The sequence below is a fragment of the Haliaeetus leucocephalus genome, unplaced genomic scaffold (genome assembly GCF_000737465.1).
Source record: "Haliaeetus leucocephalus isolate CR32 unplaced genomic scaffold, Haliaeetus_leucocephalus-4.0 Scaffold195, whole genome shotgun sequence".
Classification (NCBI taxonomy): domain Eukaryota; kingdom Metazoa; phylum Chordata; class Aves; order Accipitriformes; family Accipitridae; genus Haliaeetus; species Haliaeetus leucocephalus.
In genome coordinates, this window is record NW_010972631.1 from 6,536,723 (window position 1) to 6,555,982 (window position 19,260).

Below are 19,260 nucleotides of genomic sequence, written 5' to 3' on the forward strand. Positions count from 1 at the left end.
GCCGCAAGCAGCCCCGGCCGGGGCGGGGAGGACGGGGAGGGACCGGCCGGGGCGGCTGAGCGGTGTCGGGAGAGCCCCGGGTTTCAAAAACGAGCATCGTGCTTTTAACCCTCAGTAGGGGAAAGAAGATGCCGTGCACCGGTCCGCAAAGGAGGAGAGGGTGTGCCTGGAGAGTCCCCCAGCACCAGACCAAGCACGCCCCCCACTCAGTCCGTACAGCCGCGCCAACAACGAGACTTGTGCAATTTCCCAAGTACTCGGCAGCTGAGGTGACCGGTCCGGTAGCCGTCAGACAGTCCAGGGCCGCGCAGGCAGTAGAGGTTTTCCCTTCCCACCAGCCCTATTCTGACAACACCCTGCGGTCCGCTACCTGTCCCACCGACGCCATCCCTGCTCCCTGGCAAAGCTGCTGCACGCCGCAGGATCGGGCGGGACAAGGGATTCAGCCCGACACGGTTCAGCAATCGGTTTGCAAGAAGGAAGGGGCTAAGGTTATTAAGACTGGGTGCCTCCTTGTATCCCCCGAGCACAAAACAGGAAGCGCTCAAGGACGGTCCTGAGCTCTCAAGGACTCACTGGTAAAGCAAAAGAGTTTGGCTTCCATTTGCATGAACGCACTCTGCCAAAGCCTTGCTGCTACCGTATAAAGTCTGAACGAGGGGAGGCTGGAGGAATGGAGAAGAAACCGCCGGCTTCCTCAGGAAAGGCTACCTACAGGAGAGTTCAGGAACGCTGCTCTAAAGTACTATGGACTGTAAACGCAGTTAGCGTCCCATGCAGACAACATCTCACTTGACCATCATTTCTCCTCCCAACCCAGACCTGAAGGTGCTAATGCCTCTACTTGTGAAAGGAGCTGTAACTGGAAGACCAAGACAGTTAAAGTCAGCGAGATTTTAACCAAGTTCTTCACTGGAATCAAGATTTGGCATTTAGCTGTAATGATTCCACTTGTGTGTTTTAAAGCAAGTTAAAAAAACTAGCTGTATCATATTCATGAATTTATTCAGAGTCACATTTCTTAGGGAAAAAAGAGCAAGCTTTTTGTACCACATCTTTAGTTTAGATTTTGAACTCAAATTTGAACACTGTTTCTTACCGGATAATTTTAAAGGGTATGCACTATAAGAACACAAAGGAAGACTCTAAATATATTTTCTTCATATTCTCTCAGAAAGTTCCATGGCTTCCAATTTCTGATACATATGCACAACAAATAATGATAATTATTTTCCAAAAATTATTATGTATGTTAATGTATAAATTTATAATGCATAATCTAACAAATAGGTCTAAGAGCTATACTAGAGAGCCTTTTATTATTGTAACAATTTTAATACCTCATATCTGATTGCTATAGGAGACACACACCCCCCGCAAAATAGGTACACAAACAGGTATACATACCTCAAAAAAGCTCTCCACATATTGCAGTATGTACACTCCACAATCACTGAAGTTGTTCTGTTGTGGCACTTTTGGGTTGGAACCTTTCATGACATCTTTGGAAAAGCTTCTTTTGTTGCCCTTCCTGACTTCCCATTCCACCTCTAAGTATCTATGATAAAAGACCATGCAAATTCAAACTTCTGTTTTCTTGCAGGATTTTGGAAAAAAACAACAAACCAAAAACCAAACAAAAAAAACAGATAGGAAACTTACTCCCTCAGCGTCTTCACAACATTTGACCGGGAAGGGCCTCTCAGTGAGTCCATAAGCAAAATGCAGGGCCTAAGAGAGAACACAATTTTTAAGTACACAATACTTTACAGCAGTTTGGAAAACAATGTTACAAAGCTAGCTAGCTATAAAATAATTTGTGGGGTGACCTTGAACAAAACTAGATCAATACTACAAAGTTTTGCCAGTCCTGCTGTAATCCCCTAACTGGATAGCTAAATGCAAAGTTATCTTTAGATTTAACTATACACTAAGTACAGAGAACTTCAGAATACACTTAGAAAATACAGTACTGTCAGACTGAAAGCATTTGCTACAGGCAAAATCTAGTTGCCTAAAACCCCTCAGGTGTCTAGTGCTCTTTTAGATGCCCAAGTATCTGTGACACTGGCAAGAGACTAGAAAGTAAGGCGCAGAACCCATAAACATCCTTCTGGAGAAGCAGCTGGAGAACAAGACAGGACAGTCCCCAGCACCTAAGACGATGCTAGGTATGCATGTTCAAGAAGTGATCCCAACCAATGAATCTGCAATCTACCTGACAGTTACCCACAAAACACACATGTACTCCATTTGATAGACTTTAGAAAAATAACGTATCCATAAACAAACATTTTCTAGACAACCAAGTCTGCCTGAACGCTCTCTTGCACACTACAGATGTTTACATCCTATCACTTGATCTAGAGGATATTACCTTTGCAGTAGCTGCAAACATAACAATCACATCAGCCGCCTTATAGGCAACAGCTAGATTTATACACCACAGCTAACTCATACCAGAATTCAGAATCTCAGCAATAGATGCAAGATATATTTTAAGGAATAAGAGCAAATTACTTTTCACAAAGCTCTGCTTTCTGTTTTCTAACAATAACACACATGCTTTCAGACAAGGCATCCTTTATAGAAACTGCAAACTAGTAAAGTCAGACAAAATATCTGCATGCATTTATGTATAGGTTTGTTTCAATTTATAAATTATTTTACATATATGCAATTTTTTAGGCATAAGCATATCATCACTTGAATAATGTTTGCTTTTACTTGTACTTGTTTTAATTTCTGATAAAAGAAAGTTACTATTTATATAGGCAATCCTCTTTAAAAATGCACAATCCAGTACTGGGGGGGGGGGGAAGTGAAAGCCTTTTCAAGGTAATTATCTTTTTCATATAGAAGTAATTTAAAAATATGCTAATAGTAAAATATTTAAGTGCTCTTAATGACTTGTGATACTTAAGTGTCAAAGATCTTACAAAATTTCATGTTTGGATTAAAAAAAAAGTCTAGTGGAAAGTATTACGTACAGATAATCCATCATCAGAATGGGACAAATTTAGCCAAGCTATAACCAGAAGCTCATAAATATGCTTAAAACAACACAGATGGATTTCTACCCCTTCATGAAAAAGTATTAAGAACACATGCCATATCATGTATTAATACATAATTTTATCACACAGTAAGAACGTACTGTGAAAGCCTTTACCTTTCTATAGTAACCATTATATTCACAACGACAGAAACAAAAAAAAGGATAAATAAATTGGGGAAAAATACAGACGAAATTGTGAAGACAGCAATACTAAGTAACAATATTTCTAGACTTGGAATCATGCATTTCTGTCACACCAAAATGCAAGCAACTGCAGTCAATTATTAATAAATAATTTCTGGGTTTCAAACATAAAAAAATAAATTTTAAGAGTTTGAAAATCCAAAACGGGAAAAAAGTTTAAAAAAAAAAAAGCGCAACTGAACTTAGTATTGTGGAACATTCTTATTAGATAAAAAAGAATAATGCTAAGAACAGACAGAGAGAAAAAAAAGAATAATACTAAGAACAAAAAGAGACAATAAAGAGAGACAGCTAGAACACATTTAGCTAAGAAATGGAGGCAGTTAAAATTATTCCCATTTTCCTGTACTAATTTGAGTGGTGACAAAGGTTTTATTTAGTACTAATTTTAGTTAGTTATTTTCATTTAAAGACTTTTTTTTTTTTTAATATGGAAGGATACTTTTAAACATGCCTCTACACCTTTTTTTTTTGTAGGAATCTAAGTGCAAGATATCAAAGAAGAGCCTTATTTGAAGAAACAATCTTCAATTGCCTGAAGCAGCACACAGGCTTAACAGAAACCCAAAAAGCTATTATCTCACTCGCAGTTTCATTCATTAAATTTTCTGCTCACTGAAGATGATGATACTACAAAGTATAAAATTCTCTCTCAAATACTAATAACATGCTGATTAAAGTGTTTGAAGACTGCTATATGACCATTTCCCATAATTACTGTCTTTTAAATTTCATAAACTTTTATGAAATTTCCATTTTAACTGTTTTAATACTTACTGTTTACAGATAGTAGGTTTCAGGTGCCATTGTCCCATTTCTGAATTACAGTTATCATCTACAAGGCCACCATCATCACTACTGTCTTCCTACAGAAGCAACATGTTTACAGGTGTTTAAAAGCTAATATTGATTTTCAAACAGATGCAGAAGAAATTACTGCTATACTTACCATTTTTATTCAAGACCAATAACATAAGTTTAATAAAGAAGTGGTAGCTTTAATCTGAAACCATTCCTTGTTTGTAAAGTTTGCATTACCAACTTTTAGTCACATGGCTTCTCCAAATCCGTGCTGGAATGACACGGAGTTAACGACTGCTGAAACTAGAAAAAAAGCTGCAACTGACATTTTCAAAACATTGCTGGCTTAAAAGGGTTGCATCTCCATTATTTGGTTATAATCCAAATTATCAATGCCTTCCCTTGCTAATGATTACTAGAAACTTGCTTGGCAGTTTCATGTATGTTATCTCCTAGATGAAATGAGACAAAATCTGAACAAATTCAGAAATAAAATTTGATCTTTGCTCTGGAATGCACCAGCTTGGTTCTTAGGGCAAGGGAAATTAAACCACCATGATACTATAGATCACAGATTGCAAAAACAGTCATGCTACAAACCTGGGAATACCCTTTGACCTTTTGATTTCAATATTGATTGCTATAAAAGATACAGAAGTTTTATGAATAAAACCACTAAGTTCTTGTATCTAAAAGTAATGCAATGATCCAAGGTTTCTTACCCTTCTACAGAGTTCACTTAACTACCACAGACCGTTGCATTATAGGGAAAGAGATGCTTTCCAAAAATGAGAACCCCCCATATCAGCATGATTTGTGAAATTTTTGGTGAGAATCATGTACACTAACACACAGGATCCTCTGACTGAAATCCTCACGGTATGCCATGAAGATGTTATCGTATGAGAAACTACTGCCTAGTTCCTAATACACTTGTTTCTGTCGCAGCCTCAACTCCATTTTTGGCAGATGTGAAGGTGCACTCAGCCTGTCATGGTCTACCATTTCTATACTTGCTTTGTGCATTCTAGAAGATAGCAGTGACAGCTTCAGCCTGAGTTAAGTTCTAAGCTACACTGCAAGGAGGGAACTCGGTGTCTTTGCCTCCTCTCAGGGAACACAGCTGGCCATCTGCTTTCTTCCCTGCCTTCATGCCACGTACTTCAGATTGGAAACACTCTACTACGCATTCTCCATCTTCAGGGAACTCTTAACTGCTACAAAATAGAAAGGCACTTCCATCAGGCAAGAATCACAGAATGTTTGGGCAAGTGGCATGACAGGAGAGGTGGGTTGCGTCTGTATGAAAAGCATAGCTGGGTTTCAACATAAACTGGAGCTTTTATATTTCTGCACACATATACATACTATTTGAAAGCCATTACAAATAGCTGTAGACTTTAGAAAATGATTGTTTGTTCTGGACTCAAAGGTGAAAAATAGGTAATTCCTAGACTGTATATTTGATAGCCTCCGATTCTTTATTTCAGACAACTTGGGAGTCACACACCTGAAACATGAACATAAAGGCCAATTAGGAAGAGTAAATGTGTAACTCCTAGCTTGCTCACACTGAACTTACAGTGTAGAAGCAACAGGGCTACGGAACAATGCCCTCGCATCCAGTTGTGAATCAGTAAAGGACATTTTAACGATCAGTCTTTCCACAGCTCTAAAATCTAAACGTCTTCCAATTTGAACAAGAACACAACTTGATTATAAATCCATGTTGTTCAAATTTGATTAGGAGAAGCACCAGTGAAACAAACCAGCAGAGTAGCACCTCCCTATAAATGCCTCCAGGAAACGCAGCTGAAAGAAGAGTAACTTGTTCTTGGGTCTGGTAGATAAACAACTGGCGTAGGGGAGATGAAAAATAGAAATGTGCTGACTTTCCACTAAAATCGTTATGTAATATTGTCACTATGCAAAAGACTCAGAAAATGAAATGCAGGATCAGTACAGCAGTTTCCTATTACACAGTTTAATGAACGAATGTACAATCCTCTCCAGTCAGGTGATTTGCAAATTTCTGTAGGTAACCAGTGCTTTGGATTTGACACTTGTAAAGATAACTAGCTTTAGACAATGCACATTTACAATGTGTATACAGCTTTTAAGCGACCCATTCAAAGTATAACACAACAGTTTGTATTTCCCAAATAAAATTGCTTAATTCTTTACCTGGTTATCTTGGTCTTCAGAAAAATCTATAAGCTCATCTTCATTTAGTTTACTGCCATCAGCTGAGTCTTCACTATAGTTTAGCCTGATTTTGTGCAATCCATCTGTATCAATCACAGATAGTAGTATATTTAAACATCAAATACTATGTCATCTTTGAAGACCAAACTAATTTTAAATGCCTCAGATTTGCTCAGGATTGCTCACAATAACTGTGATACAGCTGATATATTTTATTCACGCATACAAACAAAAGTGAAAAGTTTCTTCTAAGTAACACAGCAGAAACTGTTCCTTATTCTGTAAAACACCTAAGAAAATTCTAGAGACCTAGACTAAAACCCACCATGAAATTACCCTGTAGTTCCATGAAGCCTTTACAACAGTATAAATTGGTACTGCTACCAAAAGGGGCAGTCTCCTATGGTCCATAATATAACCACTTATTCCCATCCCTAGCTGGTTCCTTCCATGACACCAAATACATCCAAACATAGTGGACCAGACTGAGAAAGTCAGCCACAAGCTTAATGTTTTTTAACCTGAATCAGTTCCTTGATCAGATTCGCTGTGCAGTTTTATGAAGACTGGTGCTGGTAAAAGGGAAAAGGCAGTTTGGGAACACGCTGTTAGGGAAGGTAGAATGCATGATCAGCTCTCCTGGGAGCAGCTGCTTAGAAATGTTTGTGAAACTTCACTGTTTGCTACATAGAAAGAGTATCTATAAATTCACTCCCTAGCCCCTCTACATATTTAGTCACTTGACAAACAGCATCTGAAGAAATAAAGAATAATGAACATTATAGCTATACCTGTGAAAGAAGCAGATACAGACAGCTACAGGCTCACTAGTCTTCCTATACTACCATGCAACACTTCAGATTTTGAGGGGAAAACTAACACACTATATGGGAGCAAGTGAAAAATGAATAACTCATGCCAGCAAAACCTAAAATCTTCATAAGCAAACTTCTCCTAGAAGGCTATACAATATATCTAAACAATCACAAAAATAGAAGTGTTGGTTATGGCATCACTGGAGGACGTATTACTTAAAGAAAACTAGGATTTCTATAAAAACAGTAAATAGGGCAATGAACTAGCTAATGGAAAAAGCAGAGAAGACCTGCATCTGAGAATACTTCAACAGAGAAGTTGAAGTTAACACTTTGGAAGGAGGTTATCGGTGGCGTTCCACAGGGACAAACTTGGGAATTAGTCTTAGTCAGTATCTTTGAAAAGACCTTAGCAGAAGAAGTAGGCCATATACTAATGTGACTTATTGCTGACAGATTCCTAAAAAATAAAAATTGGTATCGAGAAGAATCAGATCTCATACAAGAACTGAGCAATAAAAAGGGGATTAGTTAAGTAATAAACAAAAATAGATATATATTTCAGATGATTTCTTCAAAATTATTTAGGTATCAACTCCTACTGATTTACAAGTCCAACACCAGGATTTAGTTTGAGATCAATCAAATTGATCAAATCAATTATCCCATCCCTGGCAGTGTTCAAGGCCAGGTTGGACGGGGCTTTGAGCAACCTGGTCTAGTGGAAGGTGTCCCTGCCCATGGCAGGGGGTTGGAACTAGATGATCTTGACGTTCCCTTCCAACCCAAACCATTCTACGGTTCTATGATTATATGATCAAGACATCTAAGTGTAGGCTCCTATGTATTGTAGGCATCTAGGGTCTCACAATGTTAAGTGGAGACCATAAACAGAGCAGGGAGCTACTCACCTGAATGGCTACCCTACGTCTGCTTTAGTGTGAGAAGAGGAAGTCTCTTGGTTTCATTGACTATACTATCAAAGGGGCACTTTTGAGATATCCTAGGATATCCAGGACATACATATGGATTTGGCAGAGTCAAGAGTCAAGAACCACACCCTTCTGGAGCAACAGCTGAAACCTGGGCAGAAAACCCAAGGCCTACATCCCCATCTTCCATCTAGTTGAAATGGAAGTTTAGATATACAGCACAGCTAATTTAGCTGCCTAAACCTGTGCTTAATGTCAATCTCAAATTCAATCTCACACTTAAACCAGGACTGTGACCCCTAAGAATGTCTGCATCATCTGCAATAGCTGAGCAAGAGAGTCTGAGTGTTTTAGCCAGCAACAGAATGACCATCAGCCACCAATACAGTGCAGCCATAAAAAAGAGAAATGTAATCCTAGCAAAAATGTCAAAAAGCATGTTCCAACTAATTACAGACAAGTAACAGTAGCAGCATCCATGACACGGGAGACCATACCACACAGCAGCAATATCATAAACAGTAACAATCACAAATAAAATGAAAAAATAAATTCAAACAAGAGCAGATCTTCACACACCCCTAACCCTGCACCAAGACCTTCCAGGAGAAGTGACAATGTTATCACAAATGAATAAATTTAGATTAGAAAGTAGGAGAGTGTTTATACCCACAAAGATATTAAAGTTGTAATAGCCTGCAGTATGCAGGTTATCGAGCATATGCTCAATAATCTTTCCAGATCTTGTACTGTAAGCTATGCAATTACTTACTGTGTAAATTAAGTCAATAAGAATACTATCGGTGACTAAAGTAAAAATTTCTGTGTGACTAGATGTTTTGTATTCTATGCCTCAAAGGGATCCAAACCTTACAACTCGCAGAGAAAACAATCTTTTCCCAATTCCTTCATCTGCCTTTAAAAGTATATCAGCTCCTTTGTTCACTTTGGTACAAACGCTGTTCCAGACCACTGAAATCAGCTTCCACAGCAGTGATGCATGGAGGAAGCCTCTCTAAATGCAACGTGAAGTCATGTGACAGATTTTTTTTTTTTTAATTATTTTCATCTTTTTTACATACCTTCTATCAGGACATCAAAGAACTTAATGGTGTTGAAGCAAAACCTTAAATGCTAGAAGACACTGCAACTCAGGTTACTCATACAATCTTAATTCAGTTCCCCCATGCACATACATTATGAGGATCCATGGTCAAATACTATCCTTTCCTTAACAATTACAGTCTTAAGTGATGCAAAGTGATATCTACAGAATGATTTTGTGTGAAAAATTAATCTGATTTAGGAAGACACTGTTTTATCTCCAGCCCTTTGCCATGAGAGTTCTGTCAACAGCCACAAAAAACATTTTATACGCAATGGCTATAGATTACTTGTATTGCAAGTACTCAGACTTCAGCCACATACTAAACTTTCAAAGTATGAAGTTCACACAAGTGCAAAAGTAGGAACAGGTATGAGGTCTCCAGACTTTTCATTAAAATGTGCATATTTTTACAATTACATACCCATAGATTGGCTAGCAGTTGTGAATTCACCCTGTATACCATTTTCGTCCGGAGTCCTATGGTCTAGTTTATGGCATGCTGATTCCACAGTGTTAGGTTCTTCCACATCACTGTCTATTTGATTTAGTTTTTTGAAAGCACTTTTTCCCCTACAAGGACTTCTTCTGCAACATGAAGACTCACTGTCCTCTGTTTCAGTGTTTGGGTCAATTAAAGCTGTATTATACTTTTTGGTCAATGTCTTCTTTGCTGTGGACTTGGAAGGCGAGTTTTGTGCATCTGACTCATTTGGCAAAGGAGATGGTGTGTTGCTCTCTCCATCTGAAGAGGAGGATTTTATCTGTGTTGTAGCATTTTCATGATAGTGGGGATTTGGTTCATATTTGGGTTTTTCTAAACCAGGAAAACAGATGACAGCCAAAAACCAGTGGGCACTGCAAAGGAAAAAAATACATTAAAAACTCGCAATTACATTAATGCTCACAGTTAAACATGAAGTTGGTAAAAACTAAACAAAACACTGAGTGTACGTGCACGCACACAAAAAACTAAATCCTGTCCCCCGTAGTTATCAAAGATATATTGTAATAGCTGTTCACTCTTCTGAGCAGGTTTTAGTCAAGCCTTCACAGTCTTCTCTAAACGTAAGATCACTCCATGCAAGTAGTCACCGACAAATTCATTAATATGATGCTATTAGTTGAAAACAGGTGCTGTCTAAAAGTTTGCTCGTACTTTATACGTTCTTTTCCTTCTTTGAATTAAAGCTTATTTCTTTTTTAACATTTTCTTTATCACTGCATGAATTAGGGATTGTAGAGTTCATGTTTTAAGGCTGTATAGAGTTTTCTAGTAGTTCAGCACTAGCAACACAAGTAATCAGATCTAATGGTATAGCTGAATTGCCCATATTCTTCCACCTATGAGATCTTCCAATTGTATATGACGTGTCACATTTTTAAAGAAATCTTGTCAACAATGAATTAAAAAAGGGGAGAAAATAGTGTTTTTAATGCCATCACCATGACTCTGTTGTCCTCCTCACCATTCACAGAACTGACATTCTAACCCTTTCAGGATCAAAAATAGTTACATCCTCCAACATAAGATAGGAGGTAAGTTTTGCCCCAGTTTCCTCCTTATCTCCTTGCCTCTTTGGACTTCACTGGCTTGCCACTCAATCAGAAATGGAGCAACAGCAAATTCAGGCATTGAGGCATTGCAAGTAGGTATCGACTGACCCGATTTAGAATTTTTCTGAAGGTTCTCTGATTCCCTACAGCAAATAACAAAACAGAACCTAGCTTTGTATTATGCAAATGAAGCCACATTTCAATATGTTTTAGAAAAAATAAACAGCAGTAGCTAAAAATGCATATCTAACTGACATACTAAAAAAATAATTAGATGATTATGAAGCCTAAATTCCATTGAAACTCAGTGGCAGTTACAGTAAATGGCCTTTGAAAGCAGCATGTGAAGTATGGAGGCGTTTTGTCTTGAACAATTCACCACAAGTAGTAAATGAATACATCAAGTATTGCCAAACCCTGGAATTTGTGTGTGCTCTATTAATATAGGCTTTATGTACCAATTATGTAAATAGACTAGCAAATTAACCTGGATCTAAAAAGAAGACAGCCTGTTACTTTTAAAAGAACAACCTATTTCCATTGGAGACTTGAACAAAAAGGACTGGACTGCCAAAGGACACTGATGCAGTCATGGTTAAATCAGCCATATTGTTCTGAAGTTAATTCTCCCCTAGATTCATCCTGCCCACCTCCAGTTACTGCAGTTTGACAACTTTTTAGATGATGAGCCCAGATTCCCTAAGCTAGTGGTTATGGGAGAGTCTGGAAAGACTTTCTGGAAGTAGATACTGAAGTCCAGCAACTCCAGAGCAATCACTTCTAGAATGTACTCTTAAACCAGCTGCCAGAAAAAACACCTGTGTCCTAAAAGAAAAGAAAGCATCATTCTAGGCAGCATAGGAGAAGCATTATCAGGAGCAACCATTAGCAGCATTCTTATAACACAAGAGAAGCTCTCAAGTTTTCTCAAATCCTAGAATAAGTTGTTTCACATACCACTTAATTCAAGACACAAAGAAGCAAAAGAAACTCTGAGATTCGTTCTCAACCAGACTAGTTTTGCCACAGATTAAGGTTTGAGACCTTTTATAAATAGTAATGAATGCAGACCTTCCACTGGAACGAAAGAAACTCTTCCATACCTTTGATCCACTATTGTAAAACATAGAAAAAGTTCTGTTTACAAGGACTTGTTACCAGCATCAAACCAGGTGGCAAATTCCTGAAAAATACCTGCAGCGCTGCAATGCATCAAGCTGCAAACACTGGGAGAGTCTAGACAAGTCAAGGCTGTATGTGAGTTCTATGATCATAATCTATGAAGACAAGGAATAAAGTGATGGAAGAGAAGTGGGTGATGAAAGCCTACTACACTATATTAGGTTGCACATACAGATGTCCAGGCAAAGACATGTTGAAAACATTCTGAAAACCAGGTTCTCCAAAAACCACATAGAATGGCATGTACTTTGCTCTCTACACCACAGGCATTAACTGGTTGTCTCTCCTTACCACTGATTCCTTGTACTCCTAGTGTTTTCACTCATCCCTTTAAGTTATGAGGCAATGCCCCGATATAAAAAAAACCAAACAGTCCTATTAACAGACAAAGTCCAGGGGCTGTATATTTCATAACACATTATATACACAGCTACAGAATGTTACCTGAAGCTGTAACTTACACAAACAGGATCTATACTGTATTTGCTAACCAGATCAGAAATCCTTCAGGTTAGTATTTTGCCATTAAAAAACAAAAATCGGCACTGATACTTATGGCCCTTTTTGTCAGCAGTCCTGGTTCAGTATCAGAGAAGCTAAGAAGCACCGGAAGTGGTACTGAAGTTAATGAAAATAAAACAGGATTTATATGTCAATTCAACATAAAACCAAGAGCCATATATTGAAGTAAGAGAGATACTTGAAATAAAGTAACCAGCAAAACCTCAAAACCCTTTCTGACTGAAAAAGTAAGTTAAGACGACTCCAGTTGTCTGCTCTTGACCCACTTTGAAACACAAGAATATATGGAAAAGAGCAGTCAAAAAGTCACCTGGTAAAACCTGCTATTCTTCTGTGTCATGGCAATATAAGGAAGAAAGAGGCCTAGAAGCCTTCATACTTGCCAGTTTTTGTGTTCTTCCCCAGGTAGCTCCCCAGTCTCCTCTCTGTCCTGCGATACTAATTACTCATCATAATGGGAGTATTTCATTGTCAAGTCACTGATTATTTCCTAAATATGTTAGCATCTCCCCCCAGAAAGTTCAGCTTTTTGTTCCTCAAAACTGAATGCTGCGATTTGGGGGATGGGGGAAGTGACATGTTTAAGAGGAGACAGAATAACAAGGTGCATCCAAGAAAAATACTAGCAGCTAATAACGATAAATTAAAAAGAAATATGGAAGATCTGATTTATGCTTTCTTTGCCAGAAAGCAGGTCAAAAACAACAATAAAAGCCAAACTCGCTCCCCCCGCCAAACCGCCACTTTCTTTCTCATCTCCCTGGATACTTGTTTTTTTTCTGCTTTGCAATGTTCTTACTGTACATACCAAGAAACTACTTTTGCAAACGCACGTCCTACTATCACCACTTACCAGGTTTCAGTTCACAGTGAAGGACAGTTCGAAAAAGTGTGAACGGGATCATTTCCAGATGAAAGATGCACACCAAAAGTACACTTTTCATGCTGTAATCACTACTGCATGAGTCCATGAGACCAAGCTAGTCCAAAGCAAAATCCCCAACCCATACATGGCGTGAACATTATGCCTTCAGTACAAACTGTTCTGTTCTGCAAATTCACTTCTACTGAGATGCACTACTTCCTAAGGTAGACATTGCTTTAGTTGCTTAACACTAAATGAAAAAGAGAGTGAAAACCACTATGTGGTAAAGTTACTAGCAATATAACTAATTCTTGCAAAACCACAGAACTATTTCTTTTCATTTTCAGGTGACTTCTAAGTCACACTGTCTGGCATTTGCAGCATGATCAGTCTCATTTATCTTATGCATAACCAATGTGGATGTGTGAATGACACAAGAGGATGGTGGGAAGAAAACTATATTAACAAGCTCTAAGGCAACTCAAATTTGAGTGACAGACACTTCAAAGTTCTGGTATTTAAAGCTTCAGGGGAGAACCATGGCAAGGATGAAGTCTGCAGTGGACAGAAAGAATATCTTACACACAAGTAACTTTCATCACCTAAGGACTGACTATCTTCCCATGGCTGTACACAGGTCATAGCATCTCAAATTCTGACCTCAGTGCTTATGAGCAGCTTTCTCAGGGATTTACTTAGGACTTTATAACAAAGACAGATATATGGTCAGTTACCTCCTAAGTGCCTCTCTACAGCTAGCCTCAGAATTCAGCTGGGGAGGAGGTGGGAAAAGAGAAGATTCAGAAATTCTCCTCCCACTGCACAATGGCACGGTATCTGGATAAATTTATTTGAAGAGCTTTTAATTAAAAAACCACCCTATTCTTTGAATTTTCAAAAGATCAGTTAGGTATGCATATGGTAAGTCAGTTAAAATTCTCCTGTCTCTCCGTCCTTCATTTATGTTTTTATAGTATATTTTTGAAATGCAGTAGTTCAACTTTCCTAAATATTTTGGCTTAAAGACTGCTTAGAGTCTTTTTGTGAAATGTAGAACTGTGTTTGTGACAACTTGCTCTGATCTTAAGGAAAGCAAGCATCATTAAAAGTGTTTAACAACCATTAGAATGCTAACAGTCTGCTTCCTGACCCAAGAAAAATATCAGGACAAAAGGATATAAAGAAAAAGAATAAAGCTCCCAATACAGGGCAGTAGAGACCTTCAATTCCATTTTCTTCTGATATAGGTTTATTGTAACTAAAGGATGATCTCATCTATACCAAAGAGATCTCATTAGCAGAAAAAGTCAGGACTAAGAGAGGTAAATCCAAAAGTTATCAATAGCTTAGAAGAAGGAACTCCAAACCCCAGGTAAAACCCAGAAAAAGTGCTCAACAAAGTTCATTTTTGCTCAGTCTTTATATTGTCCAATACTTATACAACAACAGTGCACTTAAAGATCTTACATTACTATTTTATCACCTGGAAAAAGATGTTTGTTCTCTTAAAGTTCAATTCACACTGTAATATAACTTTCAATTTTAGAATTATGAATTTTAAGCCTTTACCATGTAAATGTAATAAAAAGGTATGTTTACTTACGCTTCATTAAGGGGAACAAAAATGAAATCTTTATCAAAAATGTCAACATGCCGTGTCCATGTTTTTACTCGCCCGTGTCGTTTTTGTTGTATTCTGCAAGTAGAAACCAACATGTGACTTGTAGGGTGGCTTGTTTTAATTGAAAGACTACTTTGAGATATTTTCACCTTAACAGTTTCTTAAGATTTTTCAAGGCATATTCTATGTTTATTATAGGTCTGCATGCTTCCTAGAATTCTGTTGGTATTGTAATATTGCCTGTAAGGATTTTGCCTCTGCAAAGCATCTGTTCATATAGCCATCACTGTACTTAGCTCTTAGTAAAACTGATTTATCAATAGACTTACGAAAGGTTTGAAGTTTCATGAATATTTCTTCTTTCCCTTTGATTAAGGCGTTTATAAAAGAATGAACTGAACACGTGTATTCTATCAGCATCTTCTTTTTTCAGTTTTTCAAGTACCAAATACCTAATTAATTTAAAAAAAAAAAAAAAAAAAAAAGAAGAAAAAATTAATGGAGGTGTTAACTCAAAGTATTCATCACCAGAATAAAAAGGACTGCCAACAGTGCTACCTCCCCAGCAAATCGTTGCAGCCTCTCACAAAATAGCTATAAGAATATTAGTGGTAACTAACAACAGATACTCATTAATGCAATTTCTGTGTCAATATTTCAAGGTATTAAGTACTCTGCTCAATCAACAAGTTGTTCTGCTGCTGTTGTATTTATTTTTATATCATGACAGAAAAACAAATTTTCAATGAGTTTGTTACGACCTACCTAGGAAAGCCCTGTATTTTGTGACTGAGCCAGTAAATCTCCAAACACTCCCAGAGTGATGCACTAATTTTCTTTTCACCTCTGAAATATTTTAATAGGCTGAAAATTATACACATGCACCTTATGGGTAGCATAAACACAGCAGCATGTAACAATTTAATACATTCCTAACATCTGTAGCGTCAGTGACACCAAAAAATTAATTTATGTATTATGTTAATCAAAACGAATTAAATTCCAGGGAACACAAATACTCTGGAAAAAAACAACTGAACTTAAAAATGCCTTTTTTTTTCCTTGCCATTAAAATTCCTCTTCAGATGCTAAGAAATTTTAAAGAACCTTTTTTCCAAGTGAGAACAACATCACTGTCAAGCAGGACAGAGGAGGAACCAAAATTTCTTGCAAAAATACAAAACAACTTTTAAAATTAGTACTATGCATAGTTGGAGATCAAGTGTTATCAACTGACCTATGAATTTTTTTATGTCAGAACTTTCCAAGTTTCACACTAAAAGATAACTAAAAACTGATTTGAAATAAAACTTACTTTAAATAAAAATCAATAATAACATCATTTAAAAATTCTCCTTCATTTAGGCAATGGAGGTCTTCATTGGTCACAGATATACCACCTTTAGCTGGAGGAGGTGGATAAACTATCAACCTGAAAAGAAAAATACATTCAATAATAAATATGAAATGCCAAAAAAACCCTCAGAAAATTGGTACAGGGCAAAGATAAATATCTTACTTTTCTATAGGACCAATAAATACTGTATGAGGTTCTCCAATTTCTTCATCATCATCAAAATATGGTAACTGTTTATTTCGCTGCTGCATTTTGGACTCAGGAGCAACCTTACAAGAATAAAGTCAATATTAATTTGCATAGTGTGCTCAAATTTGCCAAGAAGGTAATAAAGCTTTGTGAAGTGCAGCTGTTTAACACCCATTGCTTTTGAGAAGGACTTCAAGTTGTTTTTTTACCTTTCCTAGTTCATTTATTACACTTAGGTCTGTACTCCTTTCTTGCAGAGCCACAAAACTTTCAAATTCTTTTAAGAGGTAGTTTAGTTTAAAGAAAGCATTAATTAAATTTAGGTACAACACTGCAACTTAATTTCTGGTTTGAAATATTATAATTTTACCAGGAGATGAATTTGGAAACAATTATGTTGTTTAATTATAGTACAAACTTCTTGTCCCTTAGTAGTTTTTAAATGACAACATTACTTGTGGACGATTGTACAACCTTACAATCAAACTAAACACACTAAGAAGTATTGTGAAAGCACAGACTATTTCCCATAGTTTCATAACCCACCATGGACCAGTCTTAGAATCCTCATATAAAAGCCAGCAGAAGTTGTTGGGATTTTTTTTTTTGTCTAGTGACTAGCACACTATCTTCAGTGTATTTGTAACCCAAATAATATAATGAATTTGTTCTAAACCAAAAACATAATTACATTTTTTATTTTGTTTTCTCTGTGAGATGGACTTCCTTTGGAATTGTCTTCCAAGCACTTAGTAAATGCAACAAGCCTGCCGTTGGCTTCTTCAAAGGAAATTTTCACAAAGAAGTCAGAAATATTATTTCTAATACCAATGTCAGTAATTATTTTTTCAAATATTGAGTTTGCATGAGGATCAAGACCAGTTTCAAAAATCAAAATGATGTACTGTTCTTCTTGACCTATGAAAAAGCAGAGAGAAAATCATTCATATAGAAACAAAATAAGATATGTCACAATTATAAACAGATTTCAAAGGATTGTGGGCCAACACATGTACACACTGCTGACAATACATACAAACAGTAATACAAATGTATGCAGATAGACTGAAGGAGTAACTACCAAACCCTTCTACCTACATTTGCAAAAAAGAGTGCATTCAACTTCTGCCTTAATCTGGAAATGTTAATTATTAGACCTGATACATTTTTAGAAAATACTGAATGCAAAGCTAAAACATATTTTGAATTAACAGCTTCTCTGTTTACTGACGGTAAGACTCTGTAATTAATACTTTCTCTTTTTCTTATTACAGTTCCTATCCTATTGTTTCAGTACATAATTTCCTCTCTATAAAGGGAAACACCATGCCCTCATTTCTCCTATGTCAACAGTAAGAAGTCTAGGGCAGCTCTCTCAAAAATCAATGAAGATACACATTCATCTGTGGAAATTTTTTAGGAAAGGAGAACTGTATTAAGAATGTAGATGGGTTTTTGTGGTCTCAATGTTTATTATAAAAATGGCTTTCATCTACTTAACTCCTTCAACATCTACATGTTATTTTATTTTAAACTATTTCAGCCTGGTTTTCTCCTACTTTCAAACAGATGTGATTGCAAAAGGCAAAGAAAAAAAAAAAAGAGAGAACTAAGATAACGTATACCAAATTAAACAAGAAACAGTACATGAGACCCCATGATTCAGGTAGATTCACAGTCTGTCCTCATCCTAGAAGACTATACTATAAAACATTATTGCTTTTTGAAAATCTTACATATTAAAGCCACTACAGCACATAAGCCCAGAGGTCCCCAGGCTTTAGCTAGAACAGTCTATAAGAATCACTTTTACATGGATATACAGCACTGACACCTACATGTCAGCTCTTTCAGGCAACAGAGATTCTCAGAAACAGTGACAGGTTGAAAAAAAATACTACTTTAACTTGGGGTAGCTAGCAAGTAGGATACAAAACTTAAACCACTGCTTAGAAACTAAACTGAATAGACTACTGAGGGGAAAAAAAAGTACATTTTTGAGACAACTAAAGTGGATACAAACTGTATATCACATATTAGAAGCACAAAGTTCTAACAAAACTACTCAGTGATTCTAGGCACGTGTTGTTGGGTAGGTAAGTACAAAAACCTGTAATGTCAATTTCACAAAAGAAATAGTTATTCTTCTCTGATCAGATTTCTGTTACCATAGAAACAGAAATCTCTTAAGGATCTCCAATCCACTAGCAACCAGTTTCATTTCTAAAAAGTATGCATCTGAACAAGGAAAGGAATTTAAAATGTCACAATAATCAAAATCTTCATCTCCTTACACAGGCAAAGGGATCTCACCACCTAGAAGAGTGAAGCTCTGCGTTCAGGTTCTGTAACATAAACAAAAAACAAACCTCTCCGCCCCTGGTGAACATTCTGCAAACAGAATACAATCAGGCACTCTCTCATACTTAACTCTTGCTAGCCCTAATAAATCTTGTCTTTCTTTTGGTACAGTGGCTTAGCTTCAATAGCTCAGCCTACACCCTTACCAAAAGTTAGAGAATGTGAGTTGGATCAATCAGCTATTGTATAAATAACACCCACTCACATCATCTGAAAAATAAAAAAGCAGTAAGTTGCACTAAGAGGAATTATTTAGGCAGTCAGACAGAGGAATAGGATTCAGGCTGCAAATCCCAGTCTCACATAGCTGGCTAACTCAGAGCTGCAGAGACCTGTTTTTCTGTAGGAGAAGGAGAGTTTCAGACACATGTGTAACCATTTCCTTTTGGTTATTCTTAACTTGGCATGCTAACTGTTGTGAAAAATAATTCTTCAGCAGCATATCTCCCAATTCACTGCACACAGAACTTAGGTGTCTAACTGGAA

General features: G+C 37.0%; 2 protein-coding genes across 3 annotated transcripts in view; both read right to left on the reverse strand.

Annotated features, from left to right (window-relative positions):
* Nucleotides 1–9,588, reverse strand: part of LOC104830674 (sentrin-specific protease 6-like) — an 11,363-nt gene extending 1,775 nt beyond the window's left edge. Inside the window, exons 1-3 of one of the 2 annotated variants that reach the window (XM_010565771.1) lie at nt 9,545–9,588; nt 1,663–1,731; nt 1,408–1,558 (exon numbers count right to left, since the gene is read on the reverse strand). In XM_010565771.1, the coding sequence (XP_010564073.1) occupies nt 1,408–1,558; nt 1,663–1,715 (204 nt within the window). In that variant the 5' untranslated portion in view covers nt 1,716–1,731; nt 9,545–9,588. Of the gene's footprint in view, nt 1–1,407; nt 1,559–1,662; nt 1,732–4,039; nt 4,136–9,544 lie in introns of those variants that run through there. The other variant, XM_010565770.1, reaches the window with a different exon arrangement.
* LOC104830673 (sentrin-specific protease 6-like) overlaps nt 9,396–19,260 on the reverse strand; it is a 43,429-nt gene continuing 33,564 nt past the window's right edge. Inside the window, 7 exon segments of the mRNA XM_010565769.1 lie at nt 9,396–9,931; nt 9,933–9,978; nt 14,850–14,942; nt 15,197–15,319; nt 16,183–16,299; nt 16,387–16,493; nt 17,105–17,331. Of these exon segments, the coding sequence (XP_010564071.1) occupies nt 9,881–9,931; nt 9,933–9,978; nt 14,850–14,942; nt 15,197–15,319; nt 16,183–16,299; nt 16,387–16,493; nt 17,105–17,331 (764 nt within the window). The 3' untranslated portion in view covers nt 9,396–9,880.